Genomic DNA, 24,697 nt, shown 5'->3' with positions numbered 1-24,697 from the left:
ATTTAAACTTTTTAAACTGTGTGGATCCAAGTGGAGGGATCACATTTTAGTCATTCAGTGATTCAAAGAATATGACCTTTTAATATTCTTTCAGATGTTTTCTGACTCTAAATGTTCTTTTCTCATTTCTTAGGTTTTTCTAATTTGCAATTAAAACATTTTCAGCTTTTTTCCAACTTCTTCTTCTGTGTAACGTCCAGCTTTTAGCAGTTCAGCACCTTTGTTTTCAGGTTAAATTCATTTTTTTTTGTTTTGTTTTTTTATCTCATTCAATATTTTTAACTCAAAATTCAGCAATTAATTCATTTCAGTGCATACATTCAGATTCAAGCATTCACACTGCAGTTTCTTCAGAAAATGCACTTTCTAGTTATTATTAGTGTGAATGCTTGAAAAGCATTCACAGTATTGTTATTCGAATCTTTATTATTAGTGTGAATGCTTGAAAAGCATTCACAGTATTGTTATTCGAATCTTTATTATTATTATTATTATTATTATATATTCCGTACGTTTTTTGGCATCTCACTCCTTCAAAACCGCTCAACTTAGAAAAACCATTCAAACACCGTTAGATTCCTATTCTTTTGGACATGAATGCTTCTACTTTTCTCATTTTTAACATTTATATTTTTAATTTTATTCAACTTTATTTAACAAAAATGTATAATGTATTTCAATGGAGAGAACCTTCAAATTCTCATTCAACTTCCTCCTCTTTAAACTGTATCTACTTCCACATACGTTGACATAGAGCCACCATTCAAACTTTAAAACGAAGACAAGACATTCAACTATTCAACTTGTATTTATCTTTTCAATATCTATTATACTTTTTCTTCAGTTCCAGTTTAAGTTTCATGATGTTTTTTCACCCGTTTCAGAGTTTATAATGGGTGTGTATGGGACGGAATGTTGGGGCTAGAGTGAGGCAGCTCAACTGCTAGAGTGAGAGGAGCAAAAAAATTAATCTTAAAATCTTTTTTAAAACTGCTGCTGTGTCTGCAGCGTTTGCTCTACAGGTATGATTTTACCCTCAAAACGTAGCCATCGCTGTCCTCTTTCATCCAATGTGTTTACTATTGTCCTAGGTGTTATGGTTCTTTCATAAATGTCACCAATGCACAGCCTCCTCCCTCCAACTCTTCCATAGACTCTAATGTTAAAATGGCTCAGAAGGTTCGTTTGAAAATCAGAAGAGCATGGTGTCTTTCCACTGTCACCACGTCCATATAATAAGCTCCACAGGCATGAAAACTGAGAATTAGGTAGACTAGACATTGCTGTCGCTCACGGTGAAAGAATTTTGTCAGTACGACATGTACTTTTCATTTGGGAACGATTTGTTTCGGCCTGACTTTTCTGTTCATTTTAAGCAGCAAAAGTGAGGTGCATGTCTGTGTCGTGTGTATGGAGCCATTGGGTGCGGTCACTATAGCAACCAGGCTCACACCTGCCTGCTTAACGAGCTCTCTCTGCCACTCTGCCAAGATTCATCTTAAACACTTCTCTTTCAACTGCTGCTGTGTCCACAGTGTTACAGCCATCATTTTACCCTCAAAACGTCGCCATCGTTGTTCTTTTTCCAACATCTTGTCTTTCAAAGCTCAGAGATGTAAACTTTTTAAACTGTGTGGGTCCAAGTGGAGGGATCACATTTTAGTCATTCAGTGATTCAAAGAATATGACCTTTTAATATTCTTTCAGATGTTTTCTGACTCTAAATGTTCTTTTCTCATTTCTTAGGTTTTTCTAATTTACAATTAAAACATTTTCAGCTTTTTTCCAACTTCTTCTTCTGTGTAACCTTCAGCTTTTAGCAGTTCAGCACTGTTGTTTTCAGGTTAAATTCAGGTTGTTTTTTTTGTTTTTTTATCTCATTCAAAATTTTTAACTCAAAATTCAGCAATTAATTCATTTCAGTCCACATGTCTGTGTCCGTGTGTATGGAGCCCTTGGGTGCGGTCACTATAGCAACCAGGCTCACACCTGCCTGCTTAACGAGCTCTGTCTCTCACTCTGCCAAGATTAAATCAAAAATGTGTGTTACATCTAAGCAGTTGTAGTAAGATTAACTTTTTCAATAGGTACAATAAGACAGGTTTGACAGGCTTTTGCCACAGATTAACAGTATGTCAGTAGTTAATATAGGCTAACTGAATAGAGCCCTGAATTATTGCCCTGTTAAATTCAAGTTGATTGTGTATTGGTGGACTTGTCTTCTCCACACAGGTTTTTCATACCTCGGCAGTTTTAGTCAGTTGATGACTTTAAAATAATCTTTTCTGACTGGATAATTAAAGCTCACAACATCTACCTGTCTGTAGTGTATTTTCCCACATTTTAAATAATCGAATCTCATTTAATGTCACTGTTTTTAGTCTGTATAGTTTATCTCCCCACGAATACGCTCAAAGTAGTCTTAAAATAAAATCCATAAAAGAGTTCAAGATGACATACTTTTTATTTGCTAATTTAATGCCAGTTGCCCTCTTTCCTGAGTATAAGCGAATGAGTGACATAAAGAGAAAAAGTACCAATTTGTATGCTGGTGAGTCTTGTGTATTTTTTTCTCTGTCTCTCTATGACAGAGAAATATATATGCTCATTATTGATGTTCAAACTGATGCTCAAATTTCCAAGCACCACCTGAACGCCTCATCAGTCTTTAACTAATCACTGCACCAACTGCCGTCATTCCGCTTTGCTCTCTGCTGTGGTAAGTACAATACACTCAGTACAGCACTGTTTTAGTTTTATGATGGTAAAAATACATGTTTGACATTTAAACTCACATATCAAGTCTTTTTAAAGTTCAACAGAGTTCAAAGAATAAAGAAAGCAAAAAAAGAATAACCTTTGCTACCATTTATATAGGTTTATGACTTTTGCTGTTAGCAGCAGTGCTAACGCTAGCTTCAATGCTAATGCTAGCTATAGTGCTAACACTAGCCTTAGCAGTTGTTAACTGACAAAAAGAATATTCTTGTGATATTCCTGTGATATTTATTGGCGGTCAGTGAGACAAAAGTAACAAATGAGATTTATTATTGCCATTGTGCCTCAGTTTTAACAGTAAGAGTACTTTATGACTTTTGCTGTTAGTAGCAGTGCTAATGCTAGCTTCGATGCTAATGCTAGCATCAATGCTAACGCTAGCTATAGTGCCAACACTAGCCTTAGCAGTTTTTAACTGACAAAAAGAATATTCCTGTGATATTCCTGTGATATTTATTGGCGGTCAGTGAGACAAAAGTAACAAATGAGCTTTATTATTGCCATTGTGCCTCAGTTTTAACAGTAAGAGTGCTAGTTCTACCAGCAGTGCTAACACTAACTGAAGTGCTAACGCTAGCAGGAATGCTAGCGTTAGCAGCGATGCTAAGGCTAGTAACAGTCTAACAGTAGCCTTATATAAGTACTTAAATAAATACTTCAGTTAATTAGTTTGAATTATAAAATGGCTGCTGTATCAGCTGGTGTGCTATATTACTCTATAATTACCCTGCTGACTATAAGTTCAGTGTATCATGTCGTGTGGGCTTTGTTTTTTTGTTAGTCTGATAACACTGTACAGACAACTAACATGTTATTTCTTGTCTTACACTTTCAGGAACTTGACTCACATCTGTGCTTTGCCTGGTAGGTGTGCACATACTGTTAGAGAAGTACACCAAAATTTTAAAAAAATAATCTGACTAATATAAGCTTTAAAGTGATGGGTTCAAACTTTGTGCTAGACCTTTTAAACACATTTTTATAATAAATACACATAAGTTCAGCTTAACAATTGGGCTAAAATATTTTTTTCGTACATTTTTGCACATTACATGTGATTAGTTAACAATTCACTCAATCATATTTGTATTTAAAAATATTATTGCTGAATTTAATTAAATATTTATTCTTTTAAAAAGTGCCAAATTGTGCAACTTTTTGCACATGGCAGCCGACAACAGTTTAGCTTGAATATTTGTTTTGTCCTTTTTCAGTAGTCACAATTAGTTCATACAATTACCATGTGATATAATTTTATTAAAATTATTTTTTTTTCTTGTTTTTTGTTCACAGTGTGCAGAAGAAGAACAAGGACCAGATCTCCAGTCTTCTATCTCACATCCCAACCCCCCAACCCCTCTATCTTCTGTCCTACTCCACCTGTTGTCTCTGCCTTCTTTCCATCTGTATTTCACCCTGTGGTTTGTGAGAAATTTTGCCAAACCAAGAATCTTATTGCGGTTTGATTTAAAGCCGTGTCTCTCCTGCTCTGTCTGTTCTCTCTGCTAAATTTTCTCTCTACCTGTTTTTCACTCTTTGGCTTGCTGCTGAAAAATGTACAAGCCAATAAAACAATAAAGAGTGCATATTTTGCCTCAACCTGAGAACAAACTGAACAAACAAAGAAAACTCTGCGGTTTGATTTAAAGCCGTGTCTCTCCTGCTCTGTCTGTTCTCTCTGCTAAATTTTCTCTCTACCTGTTTTTCACTCTTGGCTTGCTGCTGAAAAACGCCAAGCCATTAAAGCAATAAAGAGTGCATATTGCCTCTACCTGAGAACAAACTGAACAAATAAAGAAAACTCTAATTCACGGTTTGATTGTGATTTCCCAGCCGTGTTTCTCCTGCTCTGTCTGTTCTCTCTTCTAAATTTTCTCTCTAGCTGTTTTTCACTTTGCGCTTGCTGCTAAGTTGTGCCAAGCCAATAAAGAGAGTGCATATTATTCTCTTGACTGACAAACTGTCAAACAAACAAAGACATCTGTTTCTGAGAAATAAAAACTGAAATATAAAGACAAAGAAAACATCTCCTGCTCTGTGCCACTCTTATTTTATAAACATATTTTCTAAAGACTAAGAGAAACACTTGTGTAAAAATGCCAAGGAAGCAGAAAAAGTCACAAGCTGCAAAACAACGCTGGAAGAAGTTCCATGAGTTTCATGAAGTACCAACATGTGAACAAGCTGAGTGTGATTTTCCTCAGAGCTCTGCAGAAGACTTTGTGTCTGCAAAGACCAATGCTGATGGTGTCAAACAGGCAGGTCAACATGTTCCTGCACATGTACCACAGGTATCCTATGCAGATGCTGTAAAGATTGGATTGCAGCATGAATTTAATGATCATCAGGTAAACCATAGAGACCAACCTGAGGTGTCAAGTGCCCCACAGGTGGGTTATGCTGATATTGTAAAAAGAGGCCGTCACAGTGATGTGGCAGGACCATCTCATGCAGAAAGAGTGAACTTTGAAAACCAGCCCTCTGTTACACATATCTGTGCATCTCACAGCCAGGCTCATCCCAAATATGGAGACTCCAGAAACAAGCAGTGCACATGTAACTCACTCACATTTCTTGCTTTCCTTCATGAGAATGATAACATGACTACAGCTGACCTTAATCTGGTCTTGGATAAAGGTGATGTGATGTACAAAGAGGCCAAGAAAAGATTTCCTAAAAATATTCATTTGGCAACCGATGAGCTGCCAGACAAAGTTGATGCTCGCTGGTCTATGTATGATGTCGACATGACACAGCCTTCCCGGTATGGGACATTTGAAGAACCTCCAGAGGAAGCAGTAGATACCTTTCTCAGCTTAGAAGCAGGACTGAGCTGCCTGTTGTCAGATGTGCAGTATGCCTTATTGATTATGAGTGGATTGTGTATCGCAGTGTTCAGATCCACATCAGGCAAATATGGTTTCTTTGATCCACACTCCAGAACACCCAGTGGTCTTCCTCTACTACTACAGTCACGTAATCGTGGTACAGCAGTGATGCTGAAATTCACACTCCTCAGTGACATGATTAAGAGGATCCAAGATTCTTATGAAATGATGGAGATATCACCCTCTTGTAACTATGAACTGAAGCCTGTGCAGTTCTACAGTATGAGCACAGTCAACCTGAGTGATACTATCACAGACACAGTCTGCAGACCAACAGCTGCCACTGCTGTGGCACCTACTCACTCTGATACAACTGTTGATGAAGCAAACTCCTCTTCTCCAAGGAGAAACACAACCACTGATCTTACTGAGATCTCTCCAATGTCTGTTTGTACACCACTGGAGAAACAACAAGAAGTCCGTATGACTCAGTTCACATCACACGAAGCTCCTCAAAATGAATTTACTTTTATAACTACCAAAGAACTATCGAGTGACTTTAATTTCCTTCCATCAAATGATGTTTTTTCCTGTCAGTCAAGGACTGCAATAAAAAATGGTGCTAACTGTGATCTTTCTGATACAGTTATACAAAAAATCTATAAACTGACAAAAGTTAATAAACAGCAAAGGCGCAAAATGAAAAGAAGATTAATGGCATCAGACAAACCAAGAAATCAGAGAAAAGAAAACCAAAAAAGGAAAGAACGACAAAAGTACGCTTCAAATAAAGATTACAAAGAAAAGAAGAAATCTTCTACAAGCGAGGCATATAAAAACAATCCTGAAGTTAGACAGAAACATCAACAATATATTAAAAGACGCTACTGTGAGAACGATGAATTCAGAAAGAAACAACAACAATATATTAAAAGACGCTACTGTGAGAACGATGAATTCAGAAAGAAACAACAACAATATATTAAAAGACGCTACTGTGAGAACGATGAATTCAGAAAGAAACAACAACAATATATTAAAAGACGCTACTGTGAGAACGATGAATTCAGAAAGAAACAACAACAATATATTAAAAGACGCTACTGTGAGAACGATGAATTCAGAAAGAAACAACAACAATATATTAAAAGACGCTACTGTGACAATGCTGAATTTAGACAAAAACAAAAAAACTATATCACTAAAAGGTATCAAGAGAGCCCAGATTTCAGAGAGAGACAGAGATCTCGAGTGACTCAGCGTTATGCACGTGATAACGCATTCAGAGTAAGACACAAACAACTAATGAAACAACTAATGCGAGACAGGTATCAAAGTAATCTTGCCTTCAGGATTATGCACAATATGAGATGTGCAATGAAAATAAAAAGGAAATACAGATGGGTGAACAGACAAACCCAAGAGAGTGACAACAGTGTGATCAACGAGGCCATATCTGTGTTCAAATCACAAATCAAAGCTGGACCATCATACCCATGTACTGTATGTTTCAAGGCTTCATTTCCAAACCAAGTACGACCCTGCAGAAGGTCAAATTATGTCAAAAACCCACATGTAGTTACAACATGTTTGACAGGAAAGTTTGTTCATGTTTGTGATGAAAACTGCAGAAATGAGCAGTGCAATGTTCCCGATGAGAGAAAGAGAGAGTGGATTTGTCACACCTGCCACGATCATCTTAAAAATGGATCCATGCCAGCACTTGCTGTTGCCAATAAGTTGGATCTTGCTGATATTCCAGCTGAACTTTCTGATCTCAACATACTGGAGAGACATCTCATAGCCAAGTGCATACCATTTGCCAAGATCATTCCTCTTCCCAAAGGCAGACAAAGAGCAATTAGAGGAAATGTGGTCTGTGTCCCATCAGAGGTACAGGAAACTGTTGAAACACTACCTCGATTGAGAATTAATTCTCAGGTCATGAGAGTAAAATTGAAGAGACGCTTGTCTTACAAAGGTCATCAGCTGTTTCAGACTGTAAGCTGGTCTAAACTTGTGCAAGCACTGCATAAACTCAAGCAGATTCATCCACAGTATAAGGATGTGAGCATCAGAGATGATGCTGAGCTGTGTGATCCAACTCTTCCTGATGAAGATGATGAGGATGATGATGATGAAAACATGAATGAGGACGATTATGATGAGGCTGATTTAATGGAAATTGACAGCTGTGAGAAAAATGCACTGAGTGAAGCACAAAATATAAATGAACAGGACATTGACATGTTACCCTGTGATGGTGAACAATCGCATGAACAGATGAGAGATGATTCAGAGCAAGCAGATGGACTGACTAATGGTGGTTTTGCACTCGAGTCCTGTTTGCAGCCCCCTGATGTGGCTGAGGAGATATTATGTTTCAGTGAAGGAATCTACTCTGTTGCTCCTGCAGAGAGAAACAATCCAATAAGTTTTTTCAAAACACCTAAACTGGAGGCCATGGCCTTCCCTGTGCAGTTTCCTACAGGCCAAAACACACTTGATGAAAGAAGGCTGATCAAAGTATCCCCCAGTGGGTATTTCAAATCAAGACTTTTCTGCATTGATGATCGTTTTGCCAAAGACACAAACTATTTATTCTTTGCACAGTTTGTGACTGAAATACACTTGGCTACATCCAGCATGACAGTACAGTTAAGGAAGGCAAAGCCTCTGACCAGAGATGGTAGAAAAATAACCTCAGGCATGTTACAAGATAAACATGAGGTGGAGAAACTGGTGCGAAATAAAGATGCAGTGAGATTCATGCAGCCTCTGAGAGGAACCCCAGCCTATTGGGAGAAAACAACAAGGGATCTTTTTGCCATGATCAGACAGTTGGGAACTCCCACGTTCTTTTGCACATTTTCAGCTGCTGAAATGCGCTGGCCTGAAGTGATCGAGGCAATAACAAGGCAGCAAGGTGAACAAGTGAATTTTGAAGGACTCGACTGGTCAGCAAAGTGTGACATCCTGAGAAGCAATCCTGTCACAACAATGCGCATGTTTGACAAGAGAGTTGAAGCATTATTCAGAGATTTACTCTTATCTCCCGCAGAGCCACTTGGCAAAGTCATTGACTACTTTTACAGAGTTGAGTTTCAGCACAGAGGAAGCCCACACATACACTGCCTCCTGTGGGTAGAAGGTGCTCCTGTGTTTGAGGAGGATGATGAGCAAACTGTTGTTGATTTTATAAACAAATACATCACAGCTCAGCTGCCTGATCCACATAAACAACCTGAACTGTACAAAAAAGTAACAGAAGTGCAAAAACACAGTAAGAACCACACAAAGACGTGCTTTAGGAGTTTAAGCTCCGGGTGCCGTTTTGGTTTTCCCAAACCACCCTGCAATGAGACAATGATCACAAGACCCAGTGAGGATGATGCACTGGAAGTAGAAACGGCAAAGAACAAGCTCAGACCACTGAACCAGCTGCTGAATGAACCTGAAACTGCTTCCATGAGTTTAGAGCAGCTCTTGGAAAGATGCAAGTTGACACATGCAGAATATCAGAGATACCTGAATAAAATGAACATGAGGAGTACGATCATACTAAAGCGTGATCCAAAAGACTCTTGGATAAACGGCTATAATCCACATCTGCTTGAAGCCTGGAACAGTAATATCGACATAAGCTTTGTTTTAGATGCTTTTGGTGCTGCAAATTATTTAATGAAATATATATCAAAAAAAGAGGGCGGGCTATCTGAGTACCTGAAAACTGTCATTGAGAACTCCCATAAGGACAGTGTAAATGAGTGCGATGAAATGAGAGCCGTCATGCAGGCATATTCAAAGAAGCGAGAGATCAGTGCACAGGAGTGTGTTGCTCGTGCATGTGGTCTTCACATGAAGCAATGCTCACGTGCTGTAATATTCATTCCAACTGATGATAATCCTGTGAAAATGAGTCGTCCCCTGTCAGTTCTGGACAACACAACACCTGAGTCTTCCAATGTTTGGATGACATCTTTGAATGACAAATACAAAGCCAGACCTGAAACACCAGAGTATGAGGAGATGTGCATGGCAGACTTTGCTGCTACTTGCAGGATTGTCTATGGCCAACAGAAAAAAGGTAAAGATGTTTTGCCCCTTCTCAATGAGATGGGGTTTGTGCAAAGGCGCAAAAACAATAAGCCTGCTATCATCAGATTTCACCGCTGCTCACAAGAAAAACATCCAGAGCAATATTACGGAAGACTGCTTAAACTGTACCTTCCTCATCGTTCAGACCACGAACTGAAAACACCATCGTTGCCAACCTATCAGGCTTTCTATGGTGCTGGCTGTGTACAGCTACCAGGTACTGACCATCTTGAGTACGTGCAACACATTGTCAAAAGAAACAGAGAAAAATATGAGAAAAACAGTGAGGAGATCGAGAGCGCTGTTGAGGAATATGAGCAGAACAGAGGTGTGACTGACGAATGGTGTAATCTGGCACCTGAATCAGATCTCGTAAGGTTGCCACTTGTTGAACAAGAAAGAGAGCGAGACAATGAAAATGAACAGGAAGATGTGCCCGACTACAGCCGTCAGGCTGATGCTTCAACAGAAGTCAGAGCCATCAGGGAACCCCCTGCTATTGATCCCACATTGTTACGTCAGATGTTTCAGAATCTGAACAAGAAGCAAGCCTGCATATTTTATGCAGTTAGAGACTGGTGCATTAAAAGAGTCTGTGCTCTAAATCCAGAGCAGTTTTTCTTTTATATTAATGGTGGTGCTGGAACAGGAAAATCACATCTTATCAAATGCATCTACTCAGAAGCATCTAAGATACTGAGCAAAGTGCCCAGATATGCAGACGACGTTGACATATCAAAACCCACCGTCCTGTTAACTGCTTTCACTGGGACTGCAGCTTTTAACATTTCTGGAACAACACTGCATTCTCTTCTCAAGCTGCCTAGAAGCTTAAAACCTCCCATTCAGGGACTTGGCAATCAGCTGGATGAAGTCAGATCAGAACTTTTGAATGCTGAAATAATCGTCATTGACGAAGTGTCTATGGTGTCAAGACATCTGTTTGCATATGTAGATGCAAGACTCAAACAGATCAAAGGGACTCGGAGACCCTTTGGAGGCATGTCAGTCATTGCTGTCGGAGACTTCTATCAGCTACCCCCAGTGCGACAGTCTAAACCTCTCTGTGTGCACGACCCGTCTGAGATCGACCTGTGGCGGGAGCATTTTCAGATGATCACTCTGACTGAGATTATGCGTCAGAAAGATGATGTTGTCTTTGCAGAGATGCTGAACAGAATTCGTGTGAAAGGAAAGTTGGATGAGCTTTGCGAAGCAGATAGAGATTTGTTGTTACAGGCCATAACTGAACCAGCCCATTGTCCGACTGATGCATTGCACATTTTTGCAACTAATAAAGAAGTGGATGCACACAACTCTGCAACACTGGCTCTGCTCCACACTCATATCATTGACATCCATGCAGATGATTATAGAAAAGATCCTAGAACTGGCAGAATGGCACTTCAAGACAGACCATTGAAAGGAGGTAAAAACGAGTTACCAGACACACTGAAAGTTGCAGAAGGAGCTCGTGTCATGCTCACCAGAAACATTGACATACAAAATGGTTTGGTTAATGGAGCTTTTGGAATACTACTTAGAGTAGTTCACTCTGAAAACGACCAACACATCATCAAGCTTGGACTTAAAATGGATAATGAGACATCTGGAAAGAATAACCGCACACCAGCAGACGACATGGTGTACATTGAGAGAGCAGAGGAGAATCTGAAGCAGAAAGGAGTGGTACGAAGACAGTTCCCAGTGAAGCTGGCCTTTGCATGTACAATACATAAGGTACAGGGTATGACAACTACATCAGCTGTTGTCTCTCTTAAGAGCATTTTTGAGCCCGGCATGGCCTACGTAGCTGTCAGTAGAGTGACGTCTCTCAGTGGACTGTATCTTCTTGATATGGAGGAGAAAAAAATATTCACCAACCCAGAAATCACTGCAGCACTTGAGAACATGAGACAAGCCAACCTTGATGACATGATGCCTCTTCTACACGTGAGGCAAACACTGAGCAGGTCAGAGGTTTTCACCATTGTTCATCATAATACAGAGGGACTGCCAGCTCACATTAATGACATCAAAAGTCACCATGAATTGTGTCTAGCAGATGTTTTGTGCCTAACAGAAACACACCTGCGGGGCTCTTTTGTCGCAGAGAGTCTCCACTTGGAAAATTACAATTTGTTCAAACGCAACAGACACCTGTCCTACACAAACTTTCCCCAGATGGCAAACAGAAGTGGTGGTGGAGTTGCTGTTTATGTGAAAAGTGACATTCAAGTGCATGAAAAACAGTACATCCATAATGTAACTGACCTTGAATTTCTGGCTTTAAAGGTTGAAGCACCAGTCAGTGCTCTGATTGCAGTTGTATACAGACCTCCAGACTACACTCTGAGGCCATTCCTGAAAAACCTGGTAAGCCTATTAGACTCATTGGAGATCATGGACTGTCATCCCATCATAGTTTGTGGTGATTTTAATGAGAATGTTTTATCCAGTGCAAACAAACCAATCCTGGAGCTGTTTGAGTCTAGGGGATACGCACAGGTCATCACTGCCCCTACCACAGAGAAGAACACACTGCTTGACCTAATTTTCATTTCTCAGTCAGTTCGATGTCTCCATTCTGGAGTCATGAAGACATACCATAGTTACCATGACCCAGTATACTGTGTATTGTCCTGTGATGATTCATGATCTAGATCTTTGAATACAGTAAGTAATATCTATATTTTTGAATGACTTAAGAAAGTAGAGCGATGCTTGAACTCCAGAAAGAAGTCCAGACGCTTTTCTTTGCAAGCTCCTTTGACTACGATGACCTGGATGACTGAGAACCTTCACAGACATAAAGTAGAGCGATATTTAAAAGTTGACGCCCTGCATTGCAGTATAATGTTTGAATTGTTTACATAAAATACAATTACATGAATTAAGTAATGATATCAGTAAAAGATGACAATTTTATTTATTACAGAAAATCTAAAATTCACTAACAGTAACCTATAAATGTCAGAAAAATCAAATATAGCAGTTTAAAATGAATAGTGTAGGCATATCCTCTCCGCAGCCAGGCTTCAACATCCTGCCAGGCTGCCCCAGTCTCACTGTGGCTGGGAGGGAGGGAGGGTGGACCAGAGGATTGCCTACACAACACATAAATGTTCAACAGCTTCTTCATTGTTTCTGAGAGAACAATAATGACTAAAGGTTGCTTTTTAAAAAAACAAACAAACAAACAAACCTAATTACAGCAATAATGACAGTTAAGCCACTTTATGTGTGCCTCTATTTTGAAATACTATTTACAAAAATGTTATTATTTTGGTTTGTTATAAACTTTAAACTTTTTCAAAAGTATACGATTATATTTTTGGACCAATTTTACTATGAAACATAAATTTTTATGAGCTTTTATCATGTTTCTGGCCAGTGCAATCATCAGGGTGGGTCTGGGTTGATAACTGCACATTTCTGGCCAGAAATGTTTCAGCAGTGTTACATATGTAGTGCATATGTTACACTTGCTTTCTGTTACCAGCTGATACCCTACATTTGTATAGACATTGGATGGTGTGAGGTTGGGGAGTTGAGTGGGAGGGGGGGGGGGGGAGGGTACGGTGGGAGTTGAGGGGGGGGGGGGGTTTCCTTTCCTGTTAGGTTTCCTTTTTTTTTCTTTTTTTTTTTTTAAGCAAGACACAGTCCTCCTGTGTCTTCTCCAAGCTTCACATGTAAAATCCAACAATGTGAAGCACATAGCAGCCAGAAACTGTAATGCCACAGATCAGAGAAACTTCATCATCACCATCTTCATCGCCATACGATCAGAGCGTGAGACTTCACATCTGGAGCACAGGAGAGATTCTGTGATAAGTCCTCCTTCTAGCTTGTCCCACAAGCAGCCGGTGAGATTTACTCACAACAAAAAGGGTTAATGACATAATTTTCATGAAAACATGTGTTCATTCTTTGTGAAGTGTTTAAATTGTGTTTTCACTTGACCTTAGGAGTGTTAGAGTGTATTGTAATGTCTGTACTCAGGTGTTTCCCTCTGTGATCCATCCCCTTCAGAGCTGAGACACTCAGGACTGAACAGACGGCACAGTTTCTGTGACTGAGCCTCCAAAACACCTTCTTTGAAACCACTCATGATAGAAGGGCTTCATATTTGCAGCAGCACTACTACAGGTATTCAGTTTATTACAGGATGTGTTTGTTTCTTAGGACCAGCTCTGAGTGCACACTACCTAACATATACACCTTTCTGTTCATTACAAACCCACTACTCTGGATCATATGGCCAGTTGGCAGGAATGTTGCTGCAGGAAAACATCCCTGGAGATCACCATCATTGTCAGACTGACTGTGCCTCCTCTGTGCAGTGTCAAGATCCTCCCTAAATGAGTGTGTAAGTTAACATTTTCATTATTTTATTCCCTTTGACAAGACAAGTATCACTGATATTTACATTTACAACTACATATTCCTGTTTTCTGCTCTTCTTTTAAAGTCCTCAGCTATCCTGCTTCTGTGCTGCTTGCCACACATCAAACACTGGCCGGATGACAGGGAGGATCCACTCTGAAGTCACTGGACATGATGAGGATCATATGGGACTTTATAGTTTCACAGAAACGATGTGCTCTGTGATTACAGGTTTTAAATGGACATAATGACTGCCTCTCTCTGATCAACAGGCTAAAGGATTGTTGTCATTGTTAGTGCTCTGTACAATGTATGCTTATTTAGTATTTCATCACAGAGCAAACCTTTTTTTCTTTAACATATTTTTATTTTTTTATTTGTGGGGATAGGTTAATTGATTAATCCAAATTGTCACTAGGTGTGAATGTGCGAGTGAATGTGAGTGTGAATGGTTGTCTGTCCCTGTGTGTTGGCCCTGTGACAGACTGGCGACCTGTCCAGGGTGTACCCCGCCTTTCGCCCTATGACAGCTGGGATAGGCTCCAGCGCCCCCCGCGACCCTGGAAAGGATAAGCGGAAGCGAATGGATGGATGGATGGATGGATGGATATTTTTATTTTGTTCTAATGTTGAATTAACTGTGGGGATTTTTTTTAAGTGGGCACTCGGGATGTCATATGACCAGAAATGTGGTAACTGGAATTCAACAGTATGGAAGAAAAAATCTGCTAAGAACAAAACACACACAAAACCCCCCAAGAAAATTCAAATTCATTCCATGTAATCCAATCTAAAACATTTTAAACTGCTGAACAGCAACACAAACAGCGTTAAAAAACAGTGTTAACAGAATGATTATGATGATTTTGTACCAAAGTTTCAGGTCACATGGCACACCTAGTGTGTAGTGTGGGGTATCAGCTGGTAAGTATAGGTTTTTTTTTTTCATATTTGTGTCCTTAGAGTTCAGATAGATAAAGCCTTGTGTATAATAATTAGTCATAACCACAACTCAAAGTCAGGGACTAACTAATTTTGGGACTTTGTGTCTGAGCCCAGGTTAAAACAATGTGTAAAAAAGCATTTAGTGGCATGGCTGAACAATGCTGTATTGATACTTATTTATCCATGTTCACAAAAAGGACTAATGTGTTTATTTGATTATTTGCATGTGTTAAACTGTGTCACCACCTTACGCTTTCATTTGACTTTACTCACAAATCTCTATACAGTTCTCTTTTACCACTGTGTGGACTCTGTTTACATTAAAACATAAAGAAGAATGAGTAATAAAAAGATGTGTAGACAGATTAAGTAGACCGATAGAAACAGCTGTTCAGCCATGTTCTAAGAAACTAACACAATTTAAAGGTTCAGGATTGTGGTTTTAAAAGTTGAATTTTCATGTATTTCATATCTTGCTTATTATTTTTATTTACTTATTTAATTTAGTTATTTTTATTTATTCTACTAGTCCTTTTCAGAAAGAAGCTGTAAAATATGACTTAAGATTTTTATGTTATTTTCTATGACATACAAAACAAATTGATGTATGTAATACTATTAAACATGATATACACATGTGTATATGTCTGAAAAACATTATGCTGTATATTAAAGTTTGTATTTTCTCCAGAATTTTTGTTCATCTTTTAAGTTCATTTCAATTAGAAGAATTTGAACTTTTAATATTCATTCAGAGGTTTTCTGACTCTAAATTTTCTTTTGTCATTACTCATCTTTTTATTATTTACATTTTAAACATGTTTAGCTTTTTTCCAACTTCTTCTGTGTGAACATCAGCTTTCAAAAGTTCTGCACTTTTGTTTTCAGGTGAAAATTTCTGTATTTTCCAGCTCATTCAGAATTTTTAACTTAACATTCAGCAATTAATTCATTTCAGTGCATACATTCAGATTCAAGCATTCACACTGCAGTTTCTTCAGAAAATGCACTTTCTAGTTATTATTATATATTCCGTACGTTTTTTGGCATCTAACTCCTTCAAAACCGTTCAACTTAGAAAAACCATTCAAACACCGTTAGATTCCTATTCTTTTGGACAACACTGCTTCTATTTTTCATATTTTTAACATTTATATTTTTAATTTTATTCAACTTTATTCAACAAAAATTTATAATGTATTTCAATGGGGAGACCCTTCAAATCCTCATTCAACTTACTCATTTTTAAACTCTTACTACTTCCACATACATTGACATAGAGCCACCATTCAAACTTTAAAACGAAGACAAGACATTCAACTATTCAACTTGTATTTATCTTTTCAATATCTATTATACTTTTTCTTCAGTTCCAGTTTAAGTTTCATGATGTTTTTTCACCCGTTTCAGAGTTTATAATGGGTGTGTATGGGACGGAATGTTGGGGCTAGAGTGAGACAGCTCAACTGCTAGAGTGAGAGGAGCAAAAAAATTAATCTTAAAATCTTTTTTAAAACTGCTGCTGTGTCCGCAGCGTTTGCTCTACAGGTATGATTTTACCCTCAAAACGTAGCCATGGCTGTCCTCTTTCATCCAATGTGTTTACTATTGTCCTAGGTGTTATGGTTCTTTCATAAATGTCACCAATGCACAGCCTCCTCCCTCCAACTCTTCCATAGACTCTAATGTTAAAATGGCTCAGAAGGTTCGTTTGAAAATCAGAAGAGCATGGTGTCTTTCCACTGTCACCACGTCCATATAATAAACTCCACAGATATGAAAACTGAGAATTTGGTAGACTAGACATTGCTGTCGCTCACGGTGAAAGAATTTTGTCAATACGACTTTTACTTTTCATTTGGGAACGATTTGTTTCGGCCTGACTTTTCTGTTCATTTTAAGCAGCAAAAGTGAGGTGCATGTCTGTGTGCGTGTGTATGGAGCCATTGGGTGCGGTCACTATAGCAACCAGGCTCACACCTGCCTGCTTAACGAGCTCTGCCTGCCACTCTGCCAAAATTCATCTTAAACACTTCTCTTTCAACTGCTGCTGTGTCCACAGTGTTAAAGCCATCATTTTACCCTCAAAACGTCGCCATCGTTGTTCTTTTTCCAACATCTTGTCTTTCAAAGCTCAGAGATGTAAACTTTTTAAACTGTGTGGGTCCAAGTGGAGGGATCACATTTTAGTCATTCAGTGATTCAAAGAATATGACCTTTTAATATTCATTCAGATGTTTTCTGACTCTAAATGTTCTTTTCTCATTTCTTAGGTTTTTCTAATTTACAATTAAAACATTTTCAGCTTTTTTCCAACTTCTTCTTCTGTGTAACCTTCAGCTTTTAGCAGTTCAGCACTGTTGTTTTCAGGTTAAATTCAGGTTGTTTTTTTTTTTTTTTTATCTCATTCAAAATTTTTAACTCAAAATTCAGCAATTAATTCATTTCAGTCCATACATTCAGATTCAAGCATTCACACTGCAGTTTCTTCAGAAAATGCACTTTCTAGTTATTATTATTATTATTATATATTCCGTACGTTTTTTGGCATCTCACTCCTTCAAAACCGCTCAACTTAGAAAAACCATTCAAACACCGTTAGATTCCTATTCTTTTGGACATGAATGCTTCTACTTTTCTCATTTTTAACATTTATATTTTTAATTTTATTCAACTTTATTTAACAAAAATTTATAATGTATTTCAATGGAGAGACCCTTCAAATCCTCATTCAACTTATTCATTTTTAAACTCTTACTACTTCCACATACATTGACATAGAGCCACCATTCAAACTTTAAAACGAAGACAAGACATTCAACTATTCAACTTGTATTTATCTTTTCAATATCTATTATACTTTTTCTTCAGTTCCAGTTTAAGTTTCATGATGTTTTTTCACCCGTTTCAGAGTTTATAATGGGTGTGTATGGGACGGAATGTTGGGGCTAGAGTGAGACAGCTCAACTGCTAGAGTGAGAGGAGCAAAAAAATTAATCTTAAAATCTTTTTTAAAACTGCTGCTGTGTCCGCAGCGTTTGCTCTACAGGTATGATTTTACCCTCAAAACGTAGCCATGGCTGTCCTCTTTCATCCAATGTGTTTACTATTGTACTAGGTGTTATGGTTCTTTCATAAATGTCACCAATGCACAGCCTCCTCCCTCCAACTCTTCCATAGACTCTAATGTTAAAATGGCTCAGAAGGTTCGTTTGAAAATCAGAAGAGCATGGTGTCTTTACACTGTCACCACGTCCATATAATAAACTCCACAGGCATGAAAACTGAGAATTAGGTAGACTAGACATTGCTGTCACTCACGGTGAAAGAATTTTTTCAATACGACATGTACTTTTCATTTGGGAAGAATTTGTTTGGGCCTGACTTTTCTGTTCATTTTAAGCAGCAAAAGTGAGGTGCATGTCTGTGTACGTGTGTATGGAGCCATTGGGTGCAGTCACTATAGCAACCAGGCTCACACCTGCCTGTTTAACGAGCTCTGCCTGCCACTGTGCCAAGATTCATCTTAAGCACTTCTCTTTCAACTGCTGCTGTGTCCACAGTGTTAAAGCCATCATTTTACCCTCAAATTGTCGCCATTATTGTTCTCTTTCCAACACCGTGTCTTTCAAAGCTCAGGCATTTAAACTTTTTAAACTGTGTGGATCAAAGTGGAGGGATCACATTTGAGTCATTCAGTGATTCAAAGAATATGACCTTTTGATATTCATTCAGATGTTTTCTGACTCTAAATGTTCTTTTCTCATTTCTTAGGGTTTTCTAATTTACATTTAAAACATTTTCAGTTTTTTTCCAACTTCTTCTTCTGTGTAACCTTCAGCTTTTAGCAGTTCAGCACCTTTGTTTTCAGGTTAAATTTGGTTGTTTTTTTTTTGTTTGTTTTTTTAATTTCATTCAATATTTTTAACTCAAAATTCAGCAATTAATTCATTTCAGTGCATACATTCAGATTCAAGCATTCACACTGCAGTTTCTTCAGAAAATGCACTTTCTAGTTATTATTATTTTTTCCTATTCCGTACGTTTTTCGCCGACTATCTCCTTCAAAACCGTTCAACTTAGAAAAACCATTCAAACACCATTAGATTCCTCTTCTTTTGGAATGGTGTGCTTCTATTTTTCTCATTTTTAACATTTATATTTTTAATTTTATTCAACTTTATTCAACAAAAATTTCCCATGTATTTCAATGGGGAGACCCTTCAAATTCTCATTCAATTTACTCATTTTTAAACTCTTACTACTTCCACATACATTGACATAGAGCCACCATTCAAACTTTAAAACGAAGACAAGACATTCAACTATTCAACTTGTATTTATCTTTTCAATATCTATTATACTTTTTCTTCAGTTCCAGTTTAAGTTTCATGATGTTTTTTCACCCGTTTCAGAGTTTATAATGGGTGTGTATGGGACGGAATGTTGGGGCTAGAGTGAGGCAGCGCAACTGCTAGAGTGAGAGGAGCAAAAAAATTAATCTTAAAATCTTTTTTAAAACTGCTGCTGTGTCCGCAGCGTTTGCTCTACAGGTATGATTTTACCCTCAAAACGTAGCCATCGCTGTCCTCTTTCATCCAATGTGTTTACTATTGTCCTAGGTGTTATGGTTCTTTCGTAAATGTCACCAATGCACAGCCTCCTCCCTCCAACTCTTCCATAGACTCTAATGTTAAACTTTCTCAGAAGGTTCGTTTGAAAATCAGAAGAGCATGGTGTTTTTACACTGTCACCACGTCCATATAATAAACTCCACAGGCATGAAAACTGAGAATTAGGTAGACTGGACATTGCTGCCGCTCACGGTGAAAGAATTTCGTCAATACGACCTATACTTTTCATTTGGGAGCGATTTGTTTCGGCCTGACTTTTCTGTTCATTTTAAGCAGCAAAAGTGAGGCGCATGTCTGTGTACGTGTGTATGGAGCCATTGGGTGCGGTCACTATAGCAACCAGGCTCACACCTGCCTGCTTAACGAGCTCTGCCTGCCACTGTACCAAGATTCATCTTAAGCACTTCTCTTTCAACTGCTGCTGTGTCCACAGTGTTACAGCCATCATTTTACCCTCAAAACGTCGCCATCGTTGTTCTTTTTCCAACATCTTGTCTTTCAAAGCTCAGAGATGTAAACTTTTTAAACTGTGTGGGTCCAAGTGGAGGGATCACATTTTAGTCATTCAGTGATTCAAAGAATATGACCTTTTAATATTCTTTCAGATGTTTTCTGACTCTAAATGTTCTTTTCTCATTTCTTAGGTTTTTCTAATTTACAATTAAAACATTTTCAGCTTTTTTCCAACTTCTTCTTCTGTGTAACCTTCAGCTTTTAGCAGTTCAGCACTGTTGTTTTCAGGTTAAATTCAGGTTGTTCTTTTTTTTTTTTTATCTCATTCAAAATTTTTAACTCAAAATTCAGCAATTAATTCATTTCAGTCCATACATTCAGATTCAAGCATTCACACTGCAGTTTCTTCAGAAAATGCACTTTCTAGTTATTAGTGTGAATGCTTGAAAAGCATTCACAGTATTGTTCTTCTAATCTTTATTATTATTTTTTCCTATTCCGTACGTTTTTCGCCGACTATCTCCTTCAAAACCGTTCAACTTAGAAAAACCATTCAAACACCATTAGATTCCTCTTCTTTTGGAATGGTGTGCTTCTATTTTTCTCATTTTTAACATTTATATTTTTAATTTTATTTAACTTTTTTCAACAAAAATTTCCCATGTATTTCAATGGGGAGACCCTTCAAATTCTCATTCAATTTACTCATTTTTAAACTCTTACTACTTCCACATACGTTGACATAGAGCCACCATTCAAACTTTAAAACGAAGACAAGACATTCAACTATTCACCTTGTATTTATCTTTTCAATATCTATTATACTTTTTCTTTAGTTCCAGTTTAAGTTTCATGATGTTTTTTCACCTGTTTCAGAGTTTATAATGGGTGTGTATGGGACGGAATGTTGGGGCTAGAGTGAGGCAGCTCAACTGCTAGAGTGAGAGGAGCAAAAAAATTAATCTTAAAATCTTTTTTAAAACTGCTGCTGTGTCCGCAGCGTTTGCTCTACAGGTATGATTTTACCCTCAAAACGTAGCCATCGCTGTCCTCTTTCATCCAATGTGTTTACTATTGTCCTAGGTGTTATGGTTCTTTCGTAAATGTCACCAATGCACAGCCTCCTCCCTCCAACTCTTCCATAGACTCTAATGTTAAAATGGCTCAGAAGGTTCGTTTGAAAATCAGAAGAGCATGGTGTCTTTCCACTGTCACCACGTCCATATAATAAGCTCCACAGGCATGAAAACTGAGAATTAGGTAGACTAGACATTGCTGTCGCTCACGGTGAAAGAATTTTGTCAATACGACTTTTACTTTTCATTTGGGAACGATTTGTTTCGGCCTGACTTTTCTGTTCATTTTAAGCAGCAAAAGTGAGGCGCATGTCTGTGTACGTGTGTATGGAGCCATTGGGTGCGGTCACTATAGCAACCAGGCTCACACCTGCCTGCTTAACGAGCTCTGCCTGCCACTGTACCAAGATTCATCTCAAGCACTTCTCTTTCAACTGCTGCTGTGTCCACAGTGTCACAGCCATCATTTTACCCTCAAATTGTCGCCATTATTGTTCTCTTTCCAACACCGTATCTTTCAAAGCTCAGGCATTTAAACTTTTTAAACTGTGTGGATCAAAGTGGAGGGATCACATTTGAGTCATTCAGTGATTCAAAGAATATGACCTTTTAATATTCATTCAGATGTTTTCTGACTCTAAATGTTCTTTTCTCATTTCTTAGGGTTTTCTAATTTACATTTAAAACATTTTCAGTTTTTTTCCAACTCCTTCTTCTGTGTAACCTTCAGCTTTTAGCAGTTCAGCACCTTTGTTTTCAGGTTAAATTCGTTTTTTTTTTTTTTTGTTTTTTTTTAATCTCATTCAATATTTTTAACTCAAAATTCAGCAATTAATTCATTTCAGTGCATACATTCAGATTCAAGCATTCACACTGCAGTTTCTTCAGAAAATGCACTTTCTAGTTATTTTTTCCTATTCCGTACGTTTTTCGCCGACTATCTCCTTCAAAACCGTTCAACTTTGAAAAACCATTCAAACACCATTAGATTCCTCTTCTTTTGGAATGGTGTGCTTCTATTTTTCTCATTTTTAACATTTATATTTTTAATTTTATTTAACTTTTTTCAACAAAAATTTCCCATGTATTTCAATGGGGAGACCCTTCAAATTCTCATTCAATTTACTCATTTTTAAACTCTTACTACTTCCACATACGTTGACATAGAACCACCATTCAAACTTTAAAACGAAGACAAGACATTCAACTATTCACCTTGTATTTATCTTTTCAATATCTATTATACTTTTTCTTTAGTTCCAGTTTAAGTTTCATGATGTTTTTTCACCTGTTTCAGAGTTTATAATGGGTGTGTATGGGACGGAATGTTGGGGCTAGAGTGAGACAGCTCAACTGCTAGAGTGAGAGGAGCAAAAAAATTAATCTTAAAATCTTTTTTAAAACTGCTGCTGTGTCCGCAGCGTTTGCTCTACAGGTATGATTTTACCCTCAAAACGTAGCCATCGCTGTCCTCTTTCATCCAATGTGTTTACTATTGTCCTAGGTGTTATGGTTCTTTCGTAAATGTCACCAATGCACAGCCTCCTCCCTCCAACTCTTCCATAGACTCTAATGTTAAAATGGCTCAGAAGGTTCGTTTGAAAATCAGAAGAGCATGGTGTCTTTCCACTGTCACCACGTCCATATAATAAACTCCACAGGCATGAAAACTGAGAATTTGGTAGACTAGACATTGCTGTCGCTCACGGTGAAAGAATTTTGTCAATACGACATGTACTTTTCATTTGGGAAGAATTTGTTTGGGCCTGACTTTTCTGTTCATTTTAAGCAGCAAAAGTGAGGTGCATGTCTGTGTCGTGTGTATGGAGCCATTGGGTGCAGTCACTATAGCAATCAGGCTCACACCTGCCTGCTTAACGAGCTCTCTCTCTCACTCTGCCAAGATTCATCTTAAACACTTCTCTTTCAACTGCTGCTGTGTCCACAGTGTTAAAGCTATCATTTTACCCTCAAAACGTCACCATCGTTGTTCTTTTTCCAACATCTTGTCTTTCAAAGCTCAGAGATGTAAACTTTTTAAACTGTGTGGGTCCAAGTGGAGGGATCACATTTTAGTCATTCAGTGATTCAAAGAATATGACCTTTTAATATTCTTTCAGATGTTTTCTGACTCTAAATGTTCTTTTCTCATTTCTTAGGTTTTTCTAATTTACAATTAAAACATTTTCAGCTTTTTTCCAACTTCTTCTTCTGTGTAACCTTCAGCTTTTAGCAGTTCAGCACTTTTGTTTTCAGGTTAAATTCGGGGGTTTTTTTTTTTTTATCTCATTCAAAATTTTTAACTTAAATTCAGTAATTATTTCATTTCAATGCATACATTCAGATTCAAGCATTCACACTGCAGTTTCTTCAGAAAATGCACTTTCTAGTTATTCTATTTTATTATTATCTATTCCGTACGTTTTTTGAAAGCCTACTCCTTCAAAACCGTTCAACTTAGAAAAACCATTCAAACATCGTTAGATTCCTATTATTTTGGACATGATTGCTTCTATTTTTCTCATTTTTAACATTTATATTTTTAATTTTATTCAACTTTATTCAACAAAAATTTCCCATGTATTTCAATGGGGAGACCCTTCAAATTCTCATTCAACTTACTCATTTTTAAACTCTTACTACTTCCACATACATTGACATAGAGCCACCATTCAAACTTTAAAACGAAGACAAGACATTCAACTATTCAACTTGTATTTATCTTTTCAATATCTATTATACTTTTTCTTCAGTTCCAGTTTAAGTTTCATGATGTTTTTTCACCCGTTTCAAAATTTATAATGGGTGTGTATGGGACGGAATGTTGGGGCTAGAGTGAGACAGCTCAACTGCTAGAGTGAGAGGAGCAAAAAAATTAATCTTAAAATCTTTTTTAAAACTGCTGCTGTGTCCGCAGCGTTTGCTCTACAGGTATGATTTTACCCTCAAAACGTAGCCATGGCTGTCCTCTTTCATCCAATGTGTTTACTATTGTCCTAGGTGTTACGGTTCTTTCATAAATGTCACCAATGCACAGCCTCCTCCCTCCAACTCTTCCATAGACTCTAATGTTAAAATGGCTCAGAAGGTTCGTTTGAAAATCAGAAGAGCATGGTGTCTTTACACTGTCACCACGTCCATATAATAAACTCCACAGGCATGAAAACTGAGAATTTGGTAGACTAGACATGGCTGTCGCTCACGGTGAAAGAATTTTGTCAGTACGACTTTTACTTTTCATTTGGGAACGATTTGTTTCGGCCTGACTTTTCTGTTCATTTTAAGCAGCAAAAGTGAGGCGCATGTCTGTGTACGTGTGTATGGAGCCATTGGGTGCGGTCACTATAGCAACCAGGCTCACACCTGCCTGCTTAACGAGCTCTGCCTGCCACTGTACCAAGATTCATCTTAAACACTTCTCTTTCAACTGCTGCTGTGTCCACAGTGTTAAAGCCATCATTTTACCCTCAAAACGTCGCCATCGTTGTTCTTTTTCCAA

General features: G+C 37.9%; 2 protein-coding genes and 1 long non-coding RNA gene across 6 annotated transcripts in view; 2 read left to right on the top strand and 1 right to left on the bottom strand.

The window, feature by feature from the left end:
- Positions 1–24,697, bottom strand: part of sorcs2 (sortilin-related VPS10 domain containing receptor 2) — a 416,004-nt gene that overhangs the window by 64,603 nt on the left and 326,704 nt on the right. The gene's annotated exons all lie outside the window — the stretch shown is intronic.
- Positions 2,451–7,611, top strand: LOC143414097 (uncharacterized). Its single transcript, XM_076877756.1, has 4 exons — positions 2,451–3,642; positions 4,072–6,549; positions 7,369–7,499; positions 7,588–7,611. Exons 2-4 carry the CDS (start codon positions 4,875–4,877, stop codon positions 7,609–7,611), a joined length of 1,830 nt encoding a protein of 609 aa, XP_076733871.1. The 5' UTR covers positions 2,451–3,642; positions 4,072–4,874.
- On the top strand, positions 13,327–15,417 carry LOC143416567 (uncharacterized). The gene is made up of 3 exons (XR_013096961.1): positions 13,327–13,853; positions 13,970–14,073; positions 14,176–15,417. It is a non-coding gene; the product is annotated as an uncharacterized LOC143416567 (long non-coding RNA).

This window comes from Maylandia zebra, linkage group LG3 (genome assembly GCF_041146795.1).
Source record: "Maylandia zebra isolate NMK-2024a linkage group LG3, Mzebra_GT3a, whole genome shotgun sequence".
In the NCBI taxonomy this organism is placed as follows: Eukaryota; Metazoa; Chordata; class Actinopteri; order Cichliformes; family Cichlidae; genus Maylandia; species Maylandia zebra.
Note: the sequence above shows the minus strand (reverse complement) of the source record. Positions and strands in the feature narration are given on the sequence as shown.